Consider the following 23,468-nt stretch of genomic DNA (forward strand, 5'->3'; position numbering starts at 1 on the left):
AAGGATAGTCGTCCAGGACAGCCCTCCAGTTTAAGTTTAGTTATCATAGTTATTATAAATAAAACACACAAAATACATAAAAAGCTAGAGAAAACCATGAGTTGTTGCTGTTGTAGTTTGCGGGCGCTGTAGTTGTGCGAATTGGCGACGATCCAAGGGTTCGGCCTCATAGGCATAGTATGCCTGATCGTGATCCAGATCATGGGATGGCTCTTCGATTTGTTCGATTTGTTGGGCAGAACTGTGACCATGTGTGGGCATGCTACGATGCCAGCCGCTCTCATGGCTATGTCCGCCCGCTATGATGACGTGATCGGAGCTACCACTGTGACCAGTCGTGCCCTTTTTTAGACTATCCTGGAAAGAGATGCGTAGGGCCAATGACTTGATCTAACCTATCGATGGGTGCCAAAATAATTTCAATTTGGCTTTACTCACCAGCAGCGATATGACGAGGGCTATTTTGGCCATGATGAAGGCGGATCCAGCTATCAGTATCACCTTGCCAAGGAACATTTGTGCGAGTGTGGCCATCATGATCATGCCGCCCATCATGGCCATGTGCTTATCTTTGTCCTTCTTCTTGCGACCTGTTTTTTTGGAACAGTTTTTACTTTTCTTTTATTCTTGTCTTTTTTCTTCTTCTTTTTATCTTTATCTTTCTTATTCTTCTTTTTCTTTTTCTTCTTCTTCTTTTCTTATCTTTATCTTTATCTGTATCTGTATCGGTGTCGGTTGCATGCACAAAACTACCCAATCCTGCTATAATTCTATCGACTTTATCATCTATGATGAAAGCGTTCGTACCTTGATCGAGACCCAGTTCACTGCCAAAGTCATCAATGGCATTGGAAATGCTCAATTGCCTGGGCATTTGTAGACGCAAAGCTCGTCCCTGGAACAATTGCAGCAATTTACCCTCCAGTCCTGTTTCACTGAGAGCTCGACTCTCGCTGTCATTACCATTTGCCAGAGCCTCAAAACTCAGATAGTCATTAACCTGCCATGTGCTATTGTCGCGCGCCGCGTCATCCAACAGGCGTTCACTCTCGAATCCCAAACACTTCCACACCTCTAAGCCAACCAGACAGTGGGCAATAAGTCTGCCCAGACTGTGGGGACTCCATTTGGAGGCGGTGGTAGCAGAAGGACTGGAAGTACTATACACCAAGGCATTGCTACCCAGCACGGCGCACTGTAAGAACAACATACGACGCCACATATTCTCCGGGGGAATACACACAGGCAAACACACGCAACGAACTATAAACTTCAAATAAACCCCAGACACTTTTTCAGCTCAGTATTTATAAGGGCTACCCCAAAATGGGGGAACATGCATTTGATTTTGGGCTAATAATTAACATGTTTGTCAAAGCGCGACACTCTCAAGCGCTCTTGATAGGAATCAAATAAGAAAACTTTGTCTATTTTTCGGTCTATCTGCGGTCCGCTGAACTTGGAGTTCAGCCACAAAAAGTTTTGCATAAGTAAACTTTCAGTTTTTGGAAAGCGCTCAAAACGTTTGCCAAACTTTGACTAATTATAATTAAGTAGAACTATTTTTTAATTTTAAACTAAAGTGATCTGACATCCACAACTTGCCAGCCATTCATTCCGCTGGGTAAACTGCTGCTGGGGCTCTGGAAATTTCGCATCAGACTCTCTGCAGAGCCAGCAGTGTCCTCCACTTCAGCGAGTAATTTAATTGTTTGTCTGCGTTGATTTTCATAATCATAGAAGCGATCTTCAAAAGGACGCTTGGTAGCCATGGGAGAAGGCTGCGATGCCTCTCGTGGTTGATCAAATCGAACTTTACGCTCACTGCGTTTATATGGTGGAGTAGGCTCATGAACGTCTTACTGATGATGCAGCTCATCGCCATGACCATAGACTGTAGTTTTGCCCGGAAAATGGCCAAAAGGTCGATGTCCACCAAATGCCCCGCCAAAGTTGCCACCGCTGAAACTGCCAAAGCTGCCGCCACCACCAAAGCCACCGCCGCCAAATCCTGCCGATCCCAGGATTCCACCGAGACCCAAAAAGCTACTGACATAGACAGCCATTTTGACCAGGAAAAGGGATTTCTTGAGCAGCAAACATATTGCAGCAAATAGCAGTGGCACCAAGGCAACCAAATTGAACTTTAAGCCCAACAGAAATGGTAACATATATTGTTTAGCCAGTAGACGACCTACAAGTATGGGAAGTTACATTTCGAAAACGTAAACATAGATAATAGTCATCATACCTGCCGTGGGATCCTCAAAACCAAATTGTCGCTCATCCTGGCCCCTCCATCTGCTAGCACGAATTCAGCCACACTATTGGCATCGGCAGTGGGTCCTATTTTAAACATTAAACCAGGATAAAGTCCATCCATATGCCATTCCAGGCTACGTTGACCCATCACCGCACCGGCATTCTCCAATATGCCACGGAAATCGACCGGATCTGTGTCTAGCACATTTTCCAACGACCTGCCAGCTGCCATTTCACTTCTCACAGCCACAAAATCATCAACAAAACTCACATTCTCGCGCTCATCGAAGCGTTGTATTAAACTTAAAGCAGACCGCCCAAGGCATTCACAGAATTTTGGACGTTGAGCTCCCCGTACGCATTGTTTAAAATGTTTTAGATCCTCCGAGCTCACTTGGTATAGATCCGAGCCTGTAATGGCTTTTATATTCACAAATGCCAGGAACAACAATGCGGTATTTAGCGGCGACATGATTTAGTTTAACTAAGCACGTTGGCCGGGTGACCATCTAGTTATATAGAGCTCTGGCCGAGAGACTGTCTTGTTATATAACAACAAACTCAATTTTCGCTCAAAATATAACATTCATTCAGATTTTCATTCACATTTCGCACATGAAAAGCGACCAGTTGGGTCGACGCCATGGCCCAATAACGGAAATTGTAGTACATCAACGCCAAAGCGATTCAAGCCTCCCGCTCTTCTGGCATTTGGACGCAATGTAACGAACTGTGCACACGTCTCATAACCCGGCACTTGGTCTCTGAATTTTGGCCAATATTTCGCACATTTCTACCTCTAGCTCTTTTACTCTCTCTCTTTCTTGAATATTATGTAATGGCTTATTGTTATTCCCCAGAAATTATGAAATGGACGGCACTCAGTCTGAGCTTGGACCTCCACAAATTACAATTGCTAATGCCAGTCTATTTAAATAAACGGCAAACGTTTATAAGCATTATAAGAAATGTTCCATCGTTTACACACTGTAAACTGGGAAATTGCTGCATTAAAGTACAAAAACAAGTGAAACAAACAAAACAAAACACAAAATAGTTGTTAATCTTTAATACTTAAAGTTTGGTATACTCTTTAAGAAATATCTAAAGTTATTTGCCTATGCTTTTAGTGTTTCTATTCGATCAATTTAACCGTTATTTTAGACTGAAAACAAATGAGTTTAATTTAGATTTAGATAGGAATAACATAAAAGTTCAAAAATTCTCTAAATAACTTCTTAAATTTGTTGTTTAAATATTCGGAATAAAGTTTTAATATCTTGCAAATAAAGTTGAATACTGTTCATTATATATTCGTTCAACTAACTGAAAATAGTTTATCCAGTTCATTAGTTTCCCACTTAGCAAGAGGATAAGCAAGTCATTAAATGTGAAACCTTGAAAGAACTGTGGGAAAAAAATATGATTTTTTTGCCACTAAGTATGGATTTGAAAATTTGCAGGCATCAAGCATATCATTGTATTGTTTCTCACTATTAATGGTAAATACTTATAAGTAGGTATATTTGCTATACCAAAATATGTACTTTAAAAAGTACCTAAATTACTTTGTTCGTGTTGTAAACAAAAGAAAAAAAACATACTAAAATGATTGGGTAGGTAAAATGAAAAAGAATTTCAAACAAAAATTTTATAACAATTTTTTTATTACACTTTCGCTTATATTTTCCAACTATTTTCTTTGTTAATGTCTCTGAGCAAATCTAAATCATTTACCGTTGACAATCTGCGATATTTGTCACCTATTTAAAGTATTTCACCCACTGTGCAGACACTAAATATACTTGCCTACTTTTAGGCGGCGCCAGTTTTAACTAAAAGCCAAGTTTGGTGTTGCCATCCCAACAAACTTCAACACGTCTTTAGACAAACAACAAAAAGTATTTCGCCTAGAGGCTGGCATGAGGATGGAATTTATTTAAAATCTGTTAGACGAACTCGTCTGCCACTTGAACACCCTTAATAGCCCATTCCAGCGTCAAAAGTTTTCTTATTTAACTAATGAAATGCAACATTAGCCACGTAAAATGGGGTAAAATAAACTCTGTTGCTGGAAAACCACGGTATACCAAACTAACGTCAAAACCATCCAGTTTATGAGCCAATTGAGTGAGGGTGAAAGAGAGTTTTGTTGTTGTTTATTTGTCAATGGTATTTAAGGTTTAATCTTTGCGGTCTTGAAAAGTTTTCGTGACATGCTAAAAGTGTTGACAACATTGAAGATTTTCAGTTGAAGTTTACTTGAGTAGAGCAGGCTAGGCGTAAAATTTCCTTTTTATCTCTCTGGATATCTTTAGTAAATTCAAACGTGTCACTTGTAGCAATACATTTCCAAAAGCAGTTTACAAAAACAACACCAAAAAGTACATATTTTTCGTTAACAAGTAAAAAAAAGAAAAGAAATTGTATTAATAAACACTTTCACCGCCAATACTTGAAATTCATAGCCAGGTGCAACTGTGGCGTGGCTAGTTCGGGCGAAAATTGTTTACAAATAGTTTAACAAAAAACCAAAACAAAAACAAAAACAAAACAAAAATAAAGATGGTAAGTATGCATGTGCGGGATGTTTGCAAGAAGACCTTTTGGCGTCTCTCGCCATTTATATGCCAAAAAGCCCACGGCCATAAATTCAAGCTTGGGGCGTGCTCCATGTCCATGCCATTGACATTGCCATTGCATTGCTGATACGAACACCATACCCACACCCAAGGAGAGGCTTAGCTGGTCGTATGTGCTGCACTTTGAATGCTGAAACCAGGTCGCAGCCAAAGAAGAGACTTTCATTAGATGGCCTTTTTGGAGCGACATTGGATATCTCTCTGTATGGACAAGGGGGCGTACAATGAATCAAAGAAAGAAAAAGCTTGGTCTACAACAAACGACGATAAGTAAGTAAGTTCCACTGTCCAGGTAAGATGAAAAACTTCATACAGATGCAGCCCGGCCTCTACGCCTCAGTGCCTCAAGTGAAATTTTGTGTTCTGTACCTGTGGCGTCTCTGATCTGCCTGCCCGCCTGTCTGTCGATGTGGATGTGCCTGTGATTTTGTGTGTCGCACATGCAATTGATATCGCTGGCCTCGTTCGCCTTAGTTGGTAAGTATTTTTATTCAGCGAGGGAAAGCATTTCATTTCGCTTTAAAATGCTGCATACGTTGCGTATGCGCAATCCCCTTTGTTTTTTTTTTTGTTGCGGGGGAAAATAAGACTACACAAAACATTGGTTACAAATTAATGCGACAGTTTTTATTTCTCTTTCGATTAAGTAAATTTCATTTGCAAGTTTTGATGGGCTTTTCTTAGGGCTGATGGGGATTAATGGCTGGCCTGCTTGGTAGGGTGGCATAGCTGCTGGGGTGGCTGGCATGTTGGGCTTTTCTCTGTGGGAGCCCCAAGCACATAATAGCAGCAGCAACAGTTCATACAAAGTTTCAACAGTTTAAACTAGTTTAGTTTAGTTGTTAGTTTAGTTGAGTAGTAGTTAAGCGCTAAGTTTTAAAAATACTATATAGTAAAGCTCTCAGTATATTTATACAAAATGCAGTCACTTGAGTTGTTTAAAATTAGATTAAGTTTGTGAAAAAAATGCCCAGAACTTGATTGATTTGTCATCAGCCCATTTTATATCACGTCCAGCTGCAGCTCTTTTTAGTCGCCCATCTGCCAATTGAACTTAATAGCTATGGATTTCTTGTCTTTGTTTTCTTTCTCTTTTGCTGTTGCTATTTTTGTTGATGTCATTAATGTTTGTTGAATGGAGCCTTACATAGAATTTTTCCATGACATTATTCTACACAAATAAGTTAAAAAAATAAATATAAATGAAATGAGCAATGAACCTTTGCTCCTCTCCCCGTTAGAGTCCACGTTCTCATACGTATTCCCGATTTTGTTCATTTGTTTTCTTTGCTTTTTGTATTGCACTGAATTTTTTTTGTTGATTTGGATGCTTATTGCTTATACGCAGCATAGGCCAGATTCTGAGCCTCGCTGCCTTGCAGCCATCGACCGTAGCTATGCTCGTGTTCATAGTGCGGATGCGCAACAACCTCGTAGTTCTCTTTCTTTGATTCTCTTTCTTTCAATCCAATGATGCTCGAGAGCAGCAGAGCAATCTTGCCAATGACCAAAGCCTAGAATGAGATCAGTGCCAAGAAGCCAATAGCCAGAGGCAGCAGAGCGGCCATAGCAGGCTTAAATGGGAATGAAAGGAGGGGGGATACATGCATTTGCATGTATGACTTTCGCTTGATTACAGCTTGATTCATCGTCGGAGAGTTTGCTGTCCACTGTCCGCTCATTAGCAATTGGAGCACAAATAATTAATAAGCGAACAGGATCGACAGCTTTATATGGTCAGCGTTTAGAAATCGGAAACTGTGGCTAAAGAGCGCAAAAAGAAAGTAAGCCTAGCTAACTGGCTAACTAAAAGGCAATTAATTACAGCAGCCAAAAACAGTCAACAGCAACAAGTTTGCTACTTGGACATGGAGGTTGTCAATGCACCGCTAGGAGATGCTTGGGAATCTGAATTGAAAATCAACTCTGTAATAATATATCTTATGTGGGACCACAAAATGATGTGTGCTACTCTACGTTTCTATGTGCATGTTTGTACGCATATTCCCTCCTACCACCCTATTCAACTTACACTCTTCCAAAGCACGTTGCATATCCTGGATGGAGTCCTTGGGGACCTTGAATTGCAATGTGTGTGTGCCAAAGAAGCGAGCAACACGCTCCACCAGCAATGAATCGACCTCAGATTCACGGGCTTCCACCTCTTCGGGCAGCTGGACATCATTGAGGGATCGGCCTACTGGAATATCATCGGTTTTCACCAAGGCAATGCCCTCTGTCAGCCTCACATCTCCGTTTTCCGTATCAAAGTAATGCAGGGCACGTTCCTGTTTAAATATTATCATGTGACATCAGGAATGACAGAGTGAAAGAGAGAGAGAGAGAGATGGGGGCATTCACCTTCATGCACAACACCATCGATCGGTCGCCGCAATCCTTGACCATTTTGAGGGCACTCGTCAATGTCTATTGACTGTCTGACTCGGAGGCAGCTGCCGCCGTTGAGGCAATCAGCGCGAAAAGACACAAATTTAAACATGATTGTAATTTTTTGGATATTTGTTTTTGCACAAACACTAATGACACAACGACAATGACCCCACAACACAATGACCCCACACAGATGCGAGTGGGGTATATTATCCTTTTAGATGTTTGCACTAGCTGAGAGTGCTTTTGGCTTGATTTGTTTCACTTGATTGAGTGGCACTGCGCTCGATTGGCTTGTTCGATCTGTCGGTCAGAAGGCAACCGGTAAACTGTGAATAGAAGACTCCCGCGGATCGAGTTTTATGCCCCGCCAGCAGAGCAACGACAGCAGCAGCAGTGGCAGCAGCAGCGACGTCGCAAACAGAAACAGAAACGTTGGACAAAATAAAAATAAAAGAAAAGACATCGGCATTGACGATGCGACACGATGCGAGTGCTTCACACTCTCCTACCAATCCCCCCACCAGAATTGAAACAGTAGCCGAGCTTAGAATTTAAATAAACAGCCCGAAGAAGACGTTAAGAGGAGGCGCATCGGCTGCAACCAACTTGGCCAAGAGCAAAAGACCGAAACCTCCCGACAGAGGCCGGTCGACGGTGCGTATGCGTCGCAGTTGCCGTTGCCGTTGCCGTTGTCGTTGTCGTTGGCAGAGCCGTTAACTTGTTGTTGTTTGTCAACACACTTAACCAACGGTTAACAACTATGTGCCACACACATACAGACACAGACACACAGATTGACACACATGCTAACAAAGTGTTAAGGGGAGAAGGTCAATTTATTTCGATATTATTGGCATTCATTTGACAGCTTAAAAACTTATATGATGGCACTTTTAGGCAAATGGTTTTTTTTTTCTTTTTCTGCTAACATCATGGCATACTTTCAATGCTTTTCAATGTTAATCTCAGCCATAACCACAGCAGAAAGTGCTACTCCATTTAAAATTGCAGACACGTGACTTTGTGGTATCGGGGTGGCAACAGCGCAGAGAGATGGGTGGTGGCTAATGTGGAGAGGGGAATTATCAATTGAACCAGCACCAACCACACCATCCACACTAGCAGCACCACTTATGCTGTGTGTGTGTATATTGGTCGAAAGCAACCACAACAAGTGCGCGGCCATCGTATCTCAAATTGGAGTAAAATAGAAAATTAACTAGTTTGCAGGCGGTATGGAAAATAAAATAAAATACAAGATGAAAAAGAAAAAAAATTTCACTTTAATTTTGCTCTTTATTTATGTGTTTGTTTTTGCCTCACATCTCGCTCAAACACACACTCGCATAATTTTTTTTTTTTTTTTTTTTTTTTTTATTCCTTTATTGATAGGTATAGATAGTATAGATAGATATATACAGAGGAAAAAGAAAAAGAAAAAGATGCCATAAAGGGAGCTTGATCCTAGGGGACGTCCTCGTGGGAATTGCTTCCTAGGGTCGGTGGCTCTCTCTACGACGCTTCAGCTCTCATGCGTTCGGATTGTCGCAGATCCCGCATTACATATGCTGCAAAGCTGTTGACCGCTTCCCATGTTTGTGGGCTGCCAACCATTGAATCCACGAGGTTGTTCACCGTTAATCCAGCCCCTGCAGTGAGTTCTAGGTGCCTTCTTTGGGTCTCATAGCGCCGACACCTGAAAAGAATATGTTGTGCGTCTTCTACGCTGTTATCGCTGCAGACTGTGCACATAGGCGATTCTTCGTGACCAAAGCGATGGAGATATTGCCTAAAGCATCCATGACCGCTTAGTATCTGGGTTAGGTAGAAATTTACTGACCCATGCTTTCTGCCTAACCACTTCTCTATATTTGGGATCAGCAGGTGGGTCCATCTGCCCTTCTGTGACGCATCCCATCTTCTCTGCCATGTTATTAGGCTTCTGCCTCTAGCCTGTGCGCGTGCCAGTTTCTTCGAGGGCTCATCACTAGGTGCTGCAGCTACGACTGTCTTCATCCGCCTGAATGTCAAGTGGCAGCATCCCAGCTAACACTAATACTGCGTCGTCAGATACCGTTCTAAACGCGCAGCAGACTCTGAGTGCACAAAGTCTGTGGGTTGACCGTATGCCCCTGCTGTAGCTTTCTACTAATAAAGCCGATTTCCAGATCCGAGCCGCATAAAGTACAATGGAGCTGTGAACTGTCGTCAACAGCTTTCTCGTCTCTTGTTTTGGGCCCCTCGTGTTTAAAAGGATCCTTGACAACGAACGCACGCATACAGATGCCTTCTCCTGAATGTTGGCTAGGTGTTCTCGAAAGGTTAGTCGAGTGTCTATCCACACGCCAAGATAGCGGATAGCTCTTTTGGACTGGACCGTAGTCCCCTCAACAATAATTTGTGCTGTCTCAACAAGTTTCCTGCTTGAAATTAGAACGGCCTCTGTTTTTTGCGCCGCTAATTTGAGTCCCACGGAGCCCAGCCATTCTACTATCTTTGCGATGGCCATGTTTGCTGCAGCCTCTGCTTGCTTAATCTCTTTTTTAACAACGACTAGTGCAACATCATCTGCATAGCCAATTAGTTGACAGCTATCACAGAGTGTCAACCTCAGGACGCCATCATACATTATGTTCCATAGCAAAGGGCCCAGAACGGATCCTTGGGGAACCCCGCCAGATATGGAATGCAGCACGCTTCCAGCATCGGATGTATACTCCAACTGCCTCCTTCCGAAGTAGCTCCAGGTGATGGCATGAATGTGGGCCGGGACTCCAAAGTTTTGCAGTGCGTCAAGAATAGATCCCCAATCGGCAGTGTTAAAAGCGTTCTTTATGTCGAGGGTGACCAGCAGGCAATATTTTTTTGCACCTCCTTTCCATCTCTCACCTTTAATAGCTTCTGAGGCAATATCGACCACTCTTGAAATGGCATCAGTTGTGGACTTACTTTTTCTAAAGCCATATTGATTGGGTGACAAACCGCCGCCTAGCCTGATGGCTGACTCTAACCCCGCACATAGCACTCGCATAATGTGTCGGTGTGTGTGTGTATCTGCAGTTTTGTATGCCAATCGCCATCAGTTGCACATGGATGGTTGGATGGATAGATGGCTCGTTGGATGGTTATATACAACTTCAGTCGGACACGCAGATACAGATACAGTGGAAAAGTATTTCATTGGCTTTAAATTGCCACACGTCTTTTGCGTCTGCTGCTGCTGCTGCTCTCGTCTCTGTAATTTACACATTAGACAATTGCCCCAAAAGAAGAAAGCGACAGATTTGCATGGCCACCAAACCAAACAGATGCAAAACACTCGAATCAACGACTTGTCGGAAAAAATAACTATGCAAATCACCTTCACGTGGCCTCAGATGGATGCGTGATGGGAATTTGTTTGTAGCATTCAACTCTGGTTAATTGTATTCTCACGAGAAATGGGCAAAGGGCATGTTTTTTTTTAATGAAAGTGAAATAAAAAGTAATTGTAAAAGACAAACGAAAAACTAACCATTGATTATGGTTTTTCTTATGCAATAGAAATTGCTTTGCTTAGCTCACATTATTTTGCAAATATCTTCCGTTTAGACATGTGCTTCAGTAATTTCTCTCCATATTATTACCTTCTATGCCCCTTGGCCCTGCCCGCGTGTGCGTAAAGTTGCTAATTGAGCAAAGCTTCAGTGCTGACCTGAATATTATTTGTGCGAAATATTTTTGGCAGTTGAGCAAAATGATTATTACTTAAAGCATCTCTCTTTTTCTCTCTCCCCCTCTCTGATTGGTCATCGTCCCAGCCCCATAATTTCGTCGCCTGGCTGCCCAACCCTTTTCCACAGTGGCATCTTACCAAAGTGACACCTTTTGAAAGTTTCACTTTCATTCCGCATGGCTGGCATTCGCCCCATCGACTCTGAATTCCGGCTAGCAGCTCTATCTCAGGTCCGTCATGTTAACAAGCCTCCCGTGATGTGCTTGAGTAATTTTCAATTAATGAAAGTGCTGCGTAAAGGTCTTACCAAGAGTAAGTTAGTTCCACTGATATTCCAGTGATGACATCAGTATTCGCAATTAAGTTGTCCCATCCCCAAAAAAAACAAACCAAAATGTGTAAAGGGCGCCTTCTATTAAATCGAATTGGGTGGGAATGTTAGTCAATATATGTATGTGGGTATTAAAAAGGTTCCCTTGACGATAAGTTCAATGTTCTATAATTGACGGGCAACTAATTAATATTTTGTACAGCGACTCAAAAGTGAAATTGTCGCATACCAAAGAAAGCAACAGCAACAGCAAAAATGCTCCAAGCAAGAGTAGTTCGGTTTATCTATGAATATTGCACTGGACTTTGTAAGATTCATACATATATGTGTTTATATATGTATGTATATTTGTTTAGTAGAAAGCGAAGCAGCTACAGCGTCAACTACCATTTTTAGCACGCACGTAAGCGTTTTTTGAAATTGTTATTGTTATCATAAATTCAATTGTCGTGTCTCTCTCTCTCTCTCTCTCTCTCTCTCTCTACCCCTGTATGGCTTTGGGTTTGTGCCAGGGGCATGATCAGTGTTATATGGTTGATGGGAAAAAATCTGGTCTGTAAAAGGATTACCCACAAGACGGTATTTGGTTCTTGCAAACCTCCAAACCTTTTTAGCTCTTACTATATTGAGACTATTTGTGATTTAAAGCAGAATTAACTATATTTAATTTAGCGCTTACTTAAACCTAACACACACATTTAGTTTGTTATTATGTTATAATTTATCGATTAGGCAAATTAATCTAGACATTCAAGTCAGACAGTTTATGCGGCAATCGGTTCTTTGGTTGGCTTCTTCTCTTTGTCGTCTCCAAATGCAAATGCAGGCTCGGCTGGAATCATCATTGGATCACTATGCAGGGTCAAGCGGAGGGGTTCGCGTGGTGGGTCTACAAGCTTTTGCCGCTGCCCGCCGAATCCTTTGCCGGCTTCCAGCCGCTGTAGGCCATATCAAAGTCCCGACCCCAGCACGAATGGCCGCCAGAGGAGACAACAACTTCATGAGAGGATTACTTGCCTCCGCCGCCGCCACTCAATAGTTTCTTGATGCCAATTATGGATGCCAATACCAGCGCCAATTTAGAGACAATTAAGGCTTTACCGGCCAGCATAGCCAAGGCTCCATAGGCAATTGGCACAAATGTGCGGCCAAGCAGCAAGGGAATCATTATATAAGCTCCACTGCCCTTTTTATTCTTCTTCTTACGTCCCTCTACATTGTTGCTATCCGTGTCGCGTAGATCAGGGAATTTAATCTGAAAATAAATGAGCAAATTTGAATATTTCTTTGCATATAGCTTGATCCGCCATACCTGTAGAGTGTGATCTTGCAGAAAGTTGCCAACACGCTTCATAATCATGCTATTCAGAACCTGCTCCTTGGCATCTACTCCACGCGGCAGTACAGCCTCAATATCCTGTTCACTGATCGATGGCAGCTTGGATCGCTGCTGATTGTCCGGACTGCTGCTCACAAACTGAACACCCTCGAAGAGAGTCAAGGATTTTGCCGAACGGAAAGCCTTTTCCAGGCCAGTTAGTAGTTTCACCTTTAGACAAACGGACATATTTTCACCAGTACATTGCTGATATATGCGATAAATCAGCGACATGTCCTTCCAAAAGCTAACCGGACTAGTGCCACTCGATGCCTGCTGTATCCGATTCTGTTGCTGTTGAGGCTTCTGATCCATGACCAGGCTATTCAATTGCTGCTGCTGATAACTGGCACTACGCGCACTTGACAGCCAACAGAAGACAATCATCAGAGCTGCCACATGCCACACGTATTTAATCATATCTGGGCTGGTGGGATTCGATCGAAGTGATTCCTACGGCTATCCTGAATGGCATGCAGCGGCCAAAATGTTGAATGAAACTACGGCTGGGGCGGGTACTGCACTGTGGCTGCACTTTTGATGATCGACTGAGTGCTGGCAGTTGCATCTTAGGCATTATATACCTCCTAGCCAAGTTTCTTGATGCTTAATTGCGCCTGGCATGGCTGCATGTCAAGCGCCTGCTGAAAAATTGAAAAACATCTCTTTGTTTTAGTCTAAATATCACGCCAATTAGTGAGACGGCTGGCCAGTAGAGCTGCGCTTTCGTGAAAGCAATGAAAGCAACCAATTGTACGTACATCCCAACACATATACATATATACAAATGTACATATTTTGAAGCAGCAGCCGCAGATTTAGCCATAGCCTCCACCTTGAAAGAGCTGCAATTTTATTTGTAAACTAGCAGCTCGTTCTAAGCTGTTGCATTTACTTGTTCAGCATCCACACAGACCTGCAACAAATGCAATAAGTGGCAAAGCAGAGCGAACGTGCGTGACCATTAAAGATGAATTTCCTATTCGACATAGCCTTTTTGTAAAAAAAAAAAAAAAATACTTATACTTTGTAAATTGCTATGTAGGCGAATTCTCTCTTGGCGCCGTTTATTAGACCGCAAAAAGATTTTCGGTTTTCCATGCTGCAGCAGATTCACTAAATTCGACCAATTTTCAGTAACTTTTCCTTTCTTAAACTCGTGCTGAGTTTGTCATTGTTTCGTTTGTATGTTCAAATGGTTTTGCTTAAGACGAAAGATACACATTTTTTTTTGCTTTGCTGTTAAGTTTATTGTTGCATACTTTTCGGCATTTGCATACAGTGCAACCAAGAAATAAAAGAGTTAAGACACGAACTTAAAGCCAACTTGACGAAAGTGTGTGAAAGCTTTTCACTTGCCTACTGTTTAGCTCGATCAGTTTCGAATTTATCTACGATAGAAATAGTTACAGAATTTTGAGATCTAAGAATGCCTGGGATTTGGCTAAAATTCGATATGGCCTGTGTGCACAGCATTTGAATCATTCGACGTCGTGTGCTCATAGTTCACAGTTCATACTAGAAACAATACTGTAACGTTCATAATAATAATGTTGATAATTATCATCAAACAAAAATCTAAGAAAGTAAGTAGTCGTAAGGATATAAATAAATGGTCTTATATAACCAAGTGTCCTTTTTCTGCCTAAGTAGGATGTGGAGTTCAGTGTTTCAATGTATGAAACCATTTTTACTTTGAAAAAAAAGATAGAGAAACGTTTAGGAATTTCTGCCGGACAATGTGACATTTCGTCAACAGACGGAAATATTGCAGACGCCGATCTTATATTGGAAATGTCAGGAGTTCAGGACGGTGCAAATAACGACAGTCGACCGGTTATATCAGTCTATAACGCTAGTAATTTGTGGGTCGGCTTGTGGTGATCGAAAAGGGCAAAGAAACTGTGTCGCCGGTAAGCAGCATGTTAGCGCTGGAAGAAAGTTCAGATTCCAGCAGTGAATCTATCGAAAAATGTATAAAACCACAGGCTCAGAAACGAAAAATGAATCATGATTTACCTGCGGAGAATAAGAGGTAAGTGTAAGAAATGGGAAAACTCAATATGGTTGAATACGGCATGTTTTTGAATATTAGATATAAGGTGGACCCTACCGTGAGCGAGGAAAGCTCGGAAAACACATCATCAGGGTCCTTGTTCGATGCATGCGGAATGGTCCCATGCGATATTAAATCTCGTGCTTCTAGTTCAGATGAGGAAGATGATCAGCCAATGAACAAAGAAGCAAGCAATGATGCACCATACGTTGATATTCTCCCGCAAAACAGGCCATTTGTTGTTGTCATCACGGCGACCGCCTGCAACAACACAGACTTCTGCAAACTATTGAATGAATTTTTTAAAAGCTTTGCTGGATACAGAAACGTAAGATGCCTAAAGTTCAATAAAGAAACACCGGTTCAAGAATATAGTGGAAGGCTATACGTTGCGACAGCAGACGAGAGTACGATGGATTGGGTGCTGGGTGTCATCTGCAAAAAAGATAACTACGAAGCTGTTCCCCTTACGGAATTTTTACATCTCTTACCAGCTCTAGTCATAGTGCCCAAAGTAGAAAAATGTTTAAGTAAAATCTTTGATATGCTCGAACGACAAAATAATGGTATACAAACATATAAATGGTCTGTTATCGATAGAAACGATTTGATCCATGCTCCAACGATAATATTACGAAAGTATGCGTTAATGAAGCGATCGATCTATACATGCTTTGCGAGTAATTGTCAAATTAACATATATTTTATTATATTTCATTATATTTCAAAATGATCATTAAAAAAATGGCTGTGCAAAATGCCTATGAAGCCTAGTAATATCTAGTTTTTTTTTCTAAGGCCTAAGATTCTCGACAACATGTCAAAATTTTATCTGAATATCTGCCTTTGCTATTCCGCTGGACAATAGGTGAAATAACAATGACAAAAAGCAAAAAACGAGTGCCCATTTTTCGAATGCATTCGAGTCCCACTTAAAATTTTAGTATGTAGTAATAATAATAAAAAATAAATACAATATATTTTAGAGTTCGTCTAGTAGTCAGTGACATTTTATTTTGCAACTGATATTGAGAATACGGAAAGGAAGTCCCATTGGGGATACAGTAGATTAGCAAGCAATATATTTTTGCATATTGGAATTTAATTTCATAGTCTAATTAATGTTTTCTAGACTTGTGGCAATTAATTAATCAATTAACTCTTTTTGGTTAGGGCTTGTACATCTATCCCTTCACACCCACTTCGAAATTACGCATTCAATTTTTGGTGTATTGAATATTACATTCTGAATTTCTAGTTTTACTTCACCATTACTTTTATTTATTATTATTTGCTTGATTGTTCTTAAATGTCTCAAACTGAGACAATTTGAATTTTCGCCATTGCCCCAATAGTTTAGTATTTAGCACTTTGATATTTGCATTCAATTTGCCTTCGGTGGTTAATTCAATGATTTACCTTATATAATTGCTAAATGGGATAATATATATATGAGATATTTCCATTGACGTAACATGGCTGGATAGAAACAGTTTTTAACCACAGAGGTTTTTTACATTTTGTCTACTTTTTTACTTTTAACTATAAGGAACGTGAAACCGAAAGATAAATCGAATGGACTTCTTTTTATGCTTTTTTTTAAATTAAAACTATGTATATTAGAAGAACTTTGAGCTTCCGGAGAGAACTAATTCAATTCAATATGCTAAAATATGCCAGGCCAACTAGGATTTTTTAGATAGTACAAATTCACTTTCACTTGCCTACTGTTTGAGTCGTTCAATTTCGTATTTCTATCTACGACAGATACAATTCCAGAATTTTGAGATCCAAGAATGCCTGGGATTTGGCTGAAATTCGACATGCCTTGTTTGCACAGCATTTGAATCATTCGACATCGTGTGCTCGTAGTTCACAGTTCATACTAGAAACAATACAGTCAAGTTTATAATAAAAATGTTGATAATTATCATTAAACAAAAATCTAAGAGAGTAAGTAGTCGTAAGGATATAAATAAATGGTCTTATATAACCAAGTGTCCGTTTTCTGCCTAAGTAGGATGTGCAATTTAGCATTTCCAATTATGAAACCATTTTTAGTTTGAAAAAAAAGATTGAAAAACGTATGGGGATTCCTGCCGGACAATGTGACATTTGGTCAACAGACGGAAATACCGCAGACGCCGATCTTATATTGGAAATGTCAGGAGTTCAGGACGGTGCAAATAACGACAGTCGACCGGTTATATCAGTCTATAACGGTATTAATTTTGTGGGTCGGCTTGTGGTGATCGAAAAGGGCAAAGAGACTGTGTCGCCGGTAAGCAGCAGCTTGTCAGTGCTGGAACAAAGTTCAGATTCCAGCAGTGAATCTATCAAAAAATGTATACAACCACAGGCTCAGAAACGAAAAATAAATCATGATTTACCTGCGGAGAATGAGAGTCCATGCGATATTAAATCTCGTGCTTCTAGTTCAGATGAGGAAGATGATCAGCAAATGGACAAAGAAGCAAGCAATGATGCACCATTCGTTGATATTCTCCCGGAAAAGAGGTCATTTGTTGTTGTCATCTCGGCGTCCGCCTGCAACAACAGAGACTTCTGCAAACTATTGAATGAATTTTTTAAAAGCTTTGCTGGATACAGAAACGTCGGATGTCTAAAGTTCAATAAAGCAACACCGGTTCAAGAATATAGTGGAAGGCTTACGTTGCGGCAGCAAACGAGAGTACGATGGATTGGGTGCTGGGTGTCATCTGCAAAAAAGATAATTACGAAGCTGTTCCCCTTACGGAATTTTTACATCTCTTACCAGCTCGAGTCATAGTGCCCAAAGTAGAAAAATGCTTAAGTAAAATCTTTGAAATGCTCGAACGACAAAATAATGATATACAAACATACAAATGGTCTGTTATCGATAAAAACAATTTGGATCCATGCTCCAACGATAATATTACGAAAGTATGCGTTAATGAAGCGATCGATCTATACATGGACGCTGACAGTATTGAGACTATTAAAAACAGATGCTATCAGTTGAAATATATCTTCTGGATTGTCAAATTCATGTTTTGCGAGTAATTGTCAAATTTACATTTATTTTATTATATTTCATTATATTTCCAAATTGTAGGCATCACCTAGTCATACTAACATACATAAGTCCCACAGTGGATCCTCACACTACCAAGTTATCTCAGTTATCTACATTTATAAGATCCACATACACATACATGTAACCATCTAGAATAAGCTAGCAATAAGATAACTCAATAAATCAGTTCTTGTGCGACAATTGAAAAGTAAAGACGTGCCACAAAATGATCATTAAAAAAATGGCTGTGCAAAATGCCTATGAAGCCTAGTAATATCTAGTTTTTTTTCTAAGGCCTAAGATTCTCGACAACATGTCAAAATTTTATCCGAATATCTGCCTTTAACAATGACAATTAACCTAATTCGAGTCCCAATTAAAATTGTAGTATGTAGTAATAATTAATATTGTATTTTAGTGACATTTTATTTTGCAACTGATATTGACAATACTGAAAGGAAGTCCCATTGGGATACAGTAGATTAGCAAGCAATATATTTTTGCATATTGGAATTTAATTTCATAGTCTAATTAATGTTTTCTAGACTTTGATTAATTAATTAATTAATCACCTCTTTTTGGTTAGGGTTTGTACCTCTATCCCTTTACACCCGCTTCGAAATTACGCATTCAATTTTTGGTGTATTGAATATTACATTCTGAACAGCCTCTAATTTCTAGTTTTACTTGGCCATTAATTTGATTTATTATTTATTTGCTTGGCTGTTTTAAATGTCTCAAATAAAGTGAAACAATTTGAAATATTTGAATAGATTCGAGTAGCCTAGTACGTTTCAAAGCTTTGGCATTCAATTCATTGGCTCTCATTTAAAGTAAGTTAGGTATTTTATGAGAACTGACAAGTACTTACATTTACACTACATTGCATTATATAGTTTTCACTCATTTATTTAAGTTCAATTTTAATGGACTTCTGTCATTTATTAGACATAGCAAATACTACTTATTTCTTTGAAAAGAAGTTGTTTTAATTACAAATTCATTAATTGGTCATCAAATCATTCATAATATATATATGAGATATTTCCATTGACGTAACATGGCTGGATAGAAACAGTTTTTAACCACAGAGGTTTTTTAAATTTTGTCTACTTTTTTACTTTTAACTATAAGGAACGTGAAACCGAAAGTTAAATCGAATGGACTTCTTTTTATGCTTTTTTTTAAATTAAAACTATGTATATTACAAGAACTTTGAGCTTTCGGAGAGAACTAATTCAATTCAATATGCTAAAATATGCCAGGCCAACTAGGATTTTTTAGATAGTACAAATTCACTTTCACTTGCCTACTGTTTGAGTCGTTCAATTTCGTATTTCTATCTACGACAGATACAATTCCAGAATTTTGAGATCCAAGAATGCCTGGGATTTGGCTGAAATTCGACATGCCTTGTTTGCACAGCATTTGAATCATTCGACATCGTGTGCTCGTAGTTCACAGTTCATACTAGAAACAATACAGTCAAGTTTATAATAAAAATGTTGATAATTATCATTAAACAAAAATCTAAGAGAGTAAGTAGTCGTAAGGATATACATAAATGGTCTTATATAACCAAGTGTCCGTTTTCTGCCTAAGTAGGATGTGCAATTTAGCATTTCCAATTATGAAACCATTTTTAGTTTGAAAAAAAAGATTGAAAAACGTATGGGGATTCCTGCCGGACAATGTGACATTTGGTCAACAGACGGAAATACCGCAGACGCCGATCTTATATTGGAAATGTCAGGAGTTCAGGACGGTGCAAATAACGACAGTCGACAGGTTATATCAGTCTATAACGGTATTAATTTTGTGGGTCGGCTTGTGGTGATCGAAAAGGGCAAAGAGACTGTGTCGCCGGTAAGCAGCAGCTTGTCAGTGCTGGAACAAAGTTCAGATTCCAGCAGTGAATCTATCAAAAAATGTATACAACCACAGGCTCAGAAACGAAAAATAAATCATGATTTACCTGCGGAGAATGAGAGTCCATGCGATATTAAATCTCGTGCTTCTAGTTCAGATGAGGAAGATGATCAGCCAACGGACAAAGAAGCAAGCAATGATGCACCATTCGTTGATATTCTCCCGGAAAAGAGGTCATTTGTTGTTGTCATCTCGGCGTCCGCCTGCAACAACAGAGACTTCTGCAAACTATTGAATGAATTTTTTAAAAGCTTTGCTGGATACAGAAACGTCGGATGTCTAAAGTTCAATAAAGAAACACCGGTTCAAGAATATAGTGGAAGGCTTACGTTGCGGCAGCAAACGAGAGTACGATGGATTGGGTGCTGGGTGTCATCTGCAAAAAAGATAATTACGAAGCTGTTCCCCTTACGGAATTTTTACATCTCTTACCAGCTCGAGTCATAGTGCCCAAAGTAGAAAAATGCTTAAGTAAAATCTTTGAAATGCTCGAACGACAAAATAATGATATACAAACATACAAATGGTCTGTTATCGATAAAAACGATTTGGATCCATGCTCCAACGATAATATTACGAAAGTATGCGTTAATGAAGCGATCGATCTATACATGGACGCTGACAGTATTGAGACTATTAAAAACAGATGCTATCAGTTGAAATATATCTTCTGGATTGTCAAATTCATGTTTTGCGAGTAATTGTCAAATTTACATTTATTTTATTATATTTCATTATATTTCCAAATGTAGGCATCACCTAGTCATACTAACATACATAAGTCCCACAGTGGATCCTCACACTACCAAGTTATCTCAGTTATCTACATTTATAAGATACACATACACATACATGTAACCATCTAGAATAAGCTAGCAATAAGATAACTCAATAAATCAGTTCTTGTGCGACAATTGAAAAGTAAGACGTGCCACAATTTCAGAAGTGGGATAACAGTGAGAAAAAATAATTATTTGAGTTCGGTGGTAAGGAGTTAGAATGTTTTGAAAAATTAAAAAGAAATTTGCTAGAAGCCCCTATACTTGCCTTGTACAACCCGACTGACCCAACAGAGTTACACTGCGACGCCAGCGCCCTTGGTTTTCGTTCAATGCTTTTGCAGAGGAAGAAAGATAATAAGATGCATCCAGTGTTCTATTTTTCTAGGCGTACAACGGATGTAGAAGCAAAGTACCATAGTTTCGAACTCGAGACACTAGCCGTAGTGTATTCATTGAAACGTTTTAGAATATATCTTCAAGGATTAGAGTTCAAGATAGTCACGGACTGTAGTGCACTTACGTTAGCATTTAATAAGAAAGAACTTTCTCCCAGAATAGCTCGGTGGGCTCTTCTTCAAGACTATGACTATACCTTAGAGCACCGAGCCGGAAAGCGCATGCAGCACGTTGATGCGCTTAGCAGAAACACACATATACTCACCATTGATTCCAATTCATTCGAAGAGAACCTAATTATTTGTCAAAGTAGAGATGAGAAAATTAAAGAAATTCTAACGAAACTACAGAATACAGAAGACAAAGATTATGAAATGCGAAATGGCATAGTGTACAGAAAAAAGATAAGGAATCTCTTTTATTTTATGTCCCGAAAGAAATGGAAAGTCATGTCATGTATAGCTATCACGATCAGTTAGCCCATATTGGAGTAGACAAAATGGTAGATATTATTTCGAAAAGTTATTGGTTCCCTAGCGTTAAAGAAAAATGCAAACAGCACGTACAAAATTGTTTAAAATGTATATCTTATTCAGATAAAAATGGAAAAGAGGAAGGCTTTCTTCATAACATTCCTAAGCAAACAGTCCCTTTTGATGTCATACACATAGATCACTATGGTCCAATAGATAAGAGCAGATCTAACAAGCACATATTAGTAGTAATCGATGCCTTCACAAAGTTCGTTCATCTGTACCCAGCGAAAACTACAAAGTCAAAGGAGGCAGTATTAGCATTGAAAGACTATTTTAGAGCGTATAGTAGACCCAAATGCGTTATTTCTGATCGAGGAACTTGCTTCACATCAAAAGAATTTGAAGATTTTTTAGTCGAAAATGAAGTCAAACACATAAAAATCGCTACAGGATCTCCGCAAGCCAACGGACAAGTAGAAAGGGTAAATAGAAGTTTGGGTCCAATGATCGCTAAACTGACTGAGCCGGACAAAGGACTGTATTGGGACACAATATTAGAAACAGTTGAATATGCACTTAACAACACGTTACAAAGGTCAATTAGTCAGCATCCAAGTAAAGTTTTGTTCGGAGTTGCACAAAGAGGAAAGGTTATAGACGCATTGAAAATTAGTTTAGATGAATTAAATAGAATGACTATAGATAGAAACTTGGATAAAACAAGGCAGGAGGTGGGTAGGAGTATAGAAAAAGTACAAACGTATAACAAGTTAAGAGTAGACTCTAAAAGAAAAGATCCAGTTAAGTATAAGGCAGACGATTTGGTGATGGTTAGGAATTTTGACTCACATATAGGAGTGTCTAAAAAACTTATTCCCAAATTCAAAGGTCCGTATAGAGTGACAAAAGTGCTGCGCAATGACAGATATGTTTTGGAGGATGTTGAGGGTTTTCAGCAAACCAGACTTCCTTATAAAGGAGTATGGGCCATAGGAAACATACGGCCATGGCTAAGTAATTTAAATAGCTAAGAGATCGGGAGCTCTCTGGTCAGGATAGCCGAGTTGTAGGCATCACCTAGTCATACTAACATACATAAGTCCCACAGTGGATCCTCACACTACCAAGTTATCTCAGTTATCTACATTTATAAGATCCACATACACATACATGTAACCATCTAGAATAAGCTAGCAATAAGATAACTCAATAAATCAGTTCTTGTGCGACAATTGAAAAGTAAAGACGTGCCACAAAATGATCATTAAAAAAATGGCTGTGCAAAATGCCTATGAAGCCTAGTAATATCTAGTTTTTTTTCTAAGGCCTAAGATTCTCGACAACATGTCAAAATTTTATCCGAATATCTGCCTTTAACAATGACAATTAACCTAATTCGAGTCCCAATTAAAATTGTAGTATGTAGTAATAATTAATATTGTATTTTAGTGACATTTTATTTTGCAACTGATATTGACAATACTGAAAGGAAGTCCCATTGGGGATACAGTAGATTAGCAAGCAATATATTTTTGCATATTGGAATTTAATTTCATAGTCTAATTAATGTTTTCTAGACTTTGATTAATTAATTAATTAATCACCTCTTTTTGGTTAGGGTTTGTACCTCTATCCCTTTACACCCGCTTCGAAATTACGCATTCAATTTTTGGTGTATTGAATATTACATTCTGAACAGCCTCTAATTTCTAGTTTTACTTGGCCATTAATTTGATTTATTATTTATTTGCTTGGCTGTTTTTAAATGTCTCAAATAAAGTGAAACAATTTGAAATATTTGAATAGATTCGAGTAGCCTAGTACGTTTCAAAGCTTTGGCATTCAATTCATTGGCTCTCATTTAAAGTAAGTTAGGTATTTTATGAGAACTGACAAGTACTTACATTTACACTACATTGCATTATATAGTTATCACTCATTTATTTAAGTTCAATTTTAATGGACTTCTGTCATTTATTAGACATAGCAAATACTACTTATTTCTTTGAAAAGAAGTTGTTTTAATTACAAATTCATTAATTGGTCATC

The 23,468-nt window shown here is 39.3% G+C and overlaps 4 protein-coding genes and 2 pseudogenes across 4 annotated transcripts; 3 read left to right on the forward strand and 3 right to left on the reverse strand.

Moving 5' to 3' along the window:
* Positions 1-84: 84 nt before the first annotated feature.
* On the reverse strand, positions 85-2,734 carry LOC124461302 (annotated as a pseudogene).
* Positions 2,735-6,235: 3,501 nt separating this feature from the next.
* Positions 6,236-10,329, reverse strand: LOC26528846 (annotated as a pseudogene).
* A 1,892-nt stretch (positions 10,330-12,221) lies between these two features.
* Positions 12,222-13,226, reverse strand: LOC124461299. Its single transcript, XM_047012834.1, has 2 exons — positions 12,657-13,226; positions 12,222-12,599 (listed from the first exon to the last, which is right to left on the reverse strand). The coding sequence occupies exons 1-2, from the start codon at positions 13,140-13,142 to the stop codon at positions 12,354-12,356; spliced, it is 732 nt and encodes a 243-aa protein (XP_046868790.1). The 5' UTR covers positions 13,143-13,226; the 3' UTR covers positions 12,222-12,353.
* A 971-nt stretch (positions 13,227-14,197) lies between these two features.
* On the forward strand, positions 14,198-15,462 carry LOC124461303. The gene is made up of 4 exons (XM_047012837.1): positions 14,198-14,308; positions 14,376-14,757; positions 14,818-15,292; positions 15,379-15,462. Exons 2-4 carry the CDS (start codon positions 14,645-14,647, stop codon positions 15,460-15,462), a joined length of 672 nt encoding a protein of 223 aa, XP_046868793.1. The 5' UTR covers positions 14,198-14,308; positions 14,376-14,644.
* A 983-nt stretch (positions 15,463-16,445) lies between these two features.
* LOC124461300 lies at positions 16,446-17,792 on the forward strand. The gene is made up of 2 exons (XM_047012835.1): positions 16,446-16,731; positions 16,799-17,792. The coding sequence occupies exons 1-2, from the start codon at positions 16,696-16,698 to the stop codon at positions 17,567-17,569; spliced, it is 807 nt and encodes a 268-aa protein (XP_046868791.1). The 5' UTR covers positions 16,446-16,695; the 3' UTR covers positions 17,570-17,792.
* Positions 17,793-19,073: 1,281 nt separating this feature from the next.
* Positions 19,074-20,678, forward strand: LOC124461298. Its single transcript, XM_047012833.1, has 2 exons — positions 19,074-19,374; positions 19,442-20,678. Exons 1-2 carry the CDS (start codon positions 19,339-19,341, stop codon positions 20,210-20,212), a joined length of 807 nt encoding a protein of 268 aa, XP_046868789.1. The 5' UTR covers positions 19,074-19,338; the 3' UTR covers positions 20,213-20,678.
* Positions 20,679-23,468: the final 2,790 nt, after the last annotated feature.

Source organism: Drosophila willistoni, unplaced genomic scaffold (assembly GCF_018902025.1).
Source record: "Drosophila willistoni isolate 14030-0811.24 unplaced genomic scaffold, UCI_dwil_1.1 Seg307, whole genome shotgun sequence".
NCBI lineage: Eukaryota > Metazoa > Arthropoda > Insecta > Diptera > Drosophilidae > Drosophila > Drosophila willistoni.

Excerpts from the sequence above, each read along its gene's own strand:
- LOC124461299 (XM_047012834.1), bottom strand. The coding sequence starts at position 13,142 with ATGATTAAATACGTGTGGCATGTGGCAGCTCTGATGATTGTCTTCTGT. Across the intron at positions 12,600-12,656 it reads TGCAAGATCACACTCTACAG|ATTAAATTCCCTGATCTACG; the intron begins GTATGGCGGATC and ends ATTTATTTTCAG.
- LOC124461303 (XM_047012837.1), top strand. The coding sequence starts at position 14,645 with ATGTTAGCGCTGGAAGAAAGTTCAGATTCCAGCAGTGAATCTATCGAA. Across the intron at positions 14,758-14,817 it reads TTACCTGCGGAGAATAAGAG|ATATAAGGTGGACCCTACCG; the intron begins GTAAGTGTAAGA and ends TTTGAATATTAG. Across the intron at positions 15,293-15,378 it reads CTCTAGTCATAGTGCCCAAA|AAACGATTTGATCCATGCTC; the intron begins GTAGAAAAATGT and ends TGTTATCGATAG.
- LOC124461300 (XM_047012835.1), top strand. The coding sequence starts at position 16,696 with ATGTTGATAATTATCATTAAACAAAAATCTAAGAGA. Across the intron at positions 16,732-16,798 it reads TTAAACAAAAATCTAAGAGA|GATGTGCAATTTAGCATTTC; the intron begins GTAAGTAGTCGT and ends CTGCCTAAGTAG.
- LOC124461298 (XM_047012833.1), top strand. The coding sequence starts at position 19,339 with ATGTTGATAATTATCATTAAACAAAAATCTAAGAGA. Across the intron at positions 19,375-19,441 it reads TTAAACAAAAATCTAAGAGA|GATGTGCAATTTAGCATTTC; the intron begins GTAAGTAGTCGT and ends CTGCCTAAGTAG.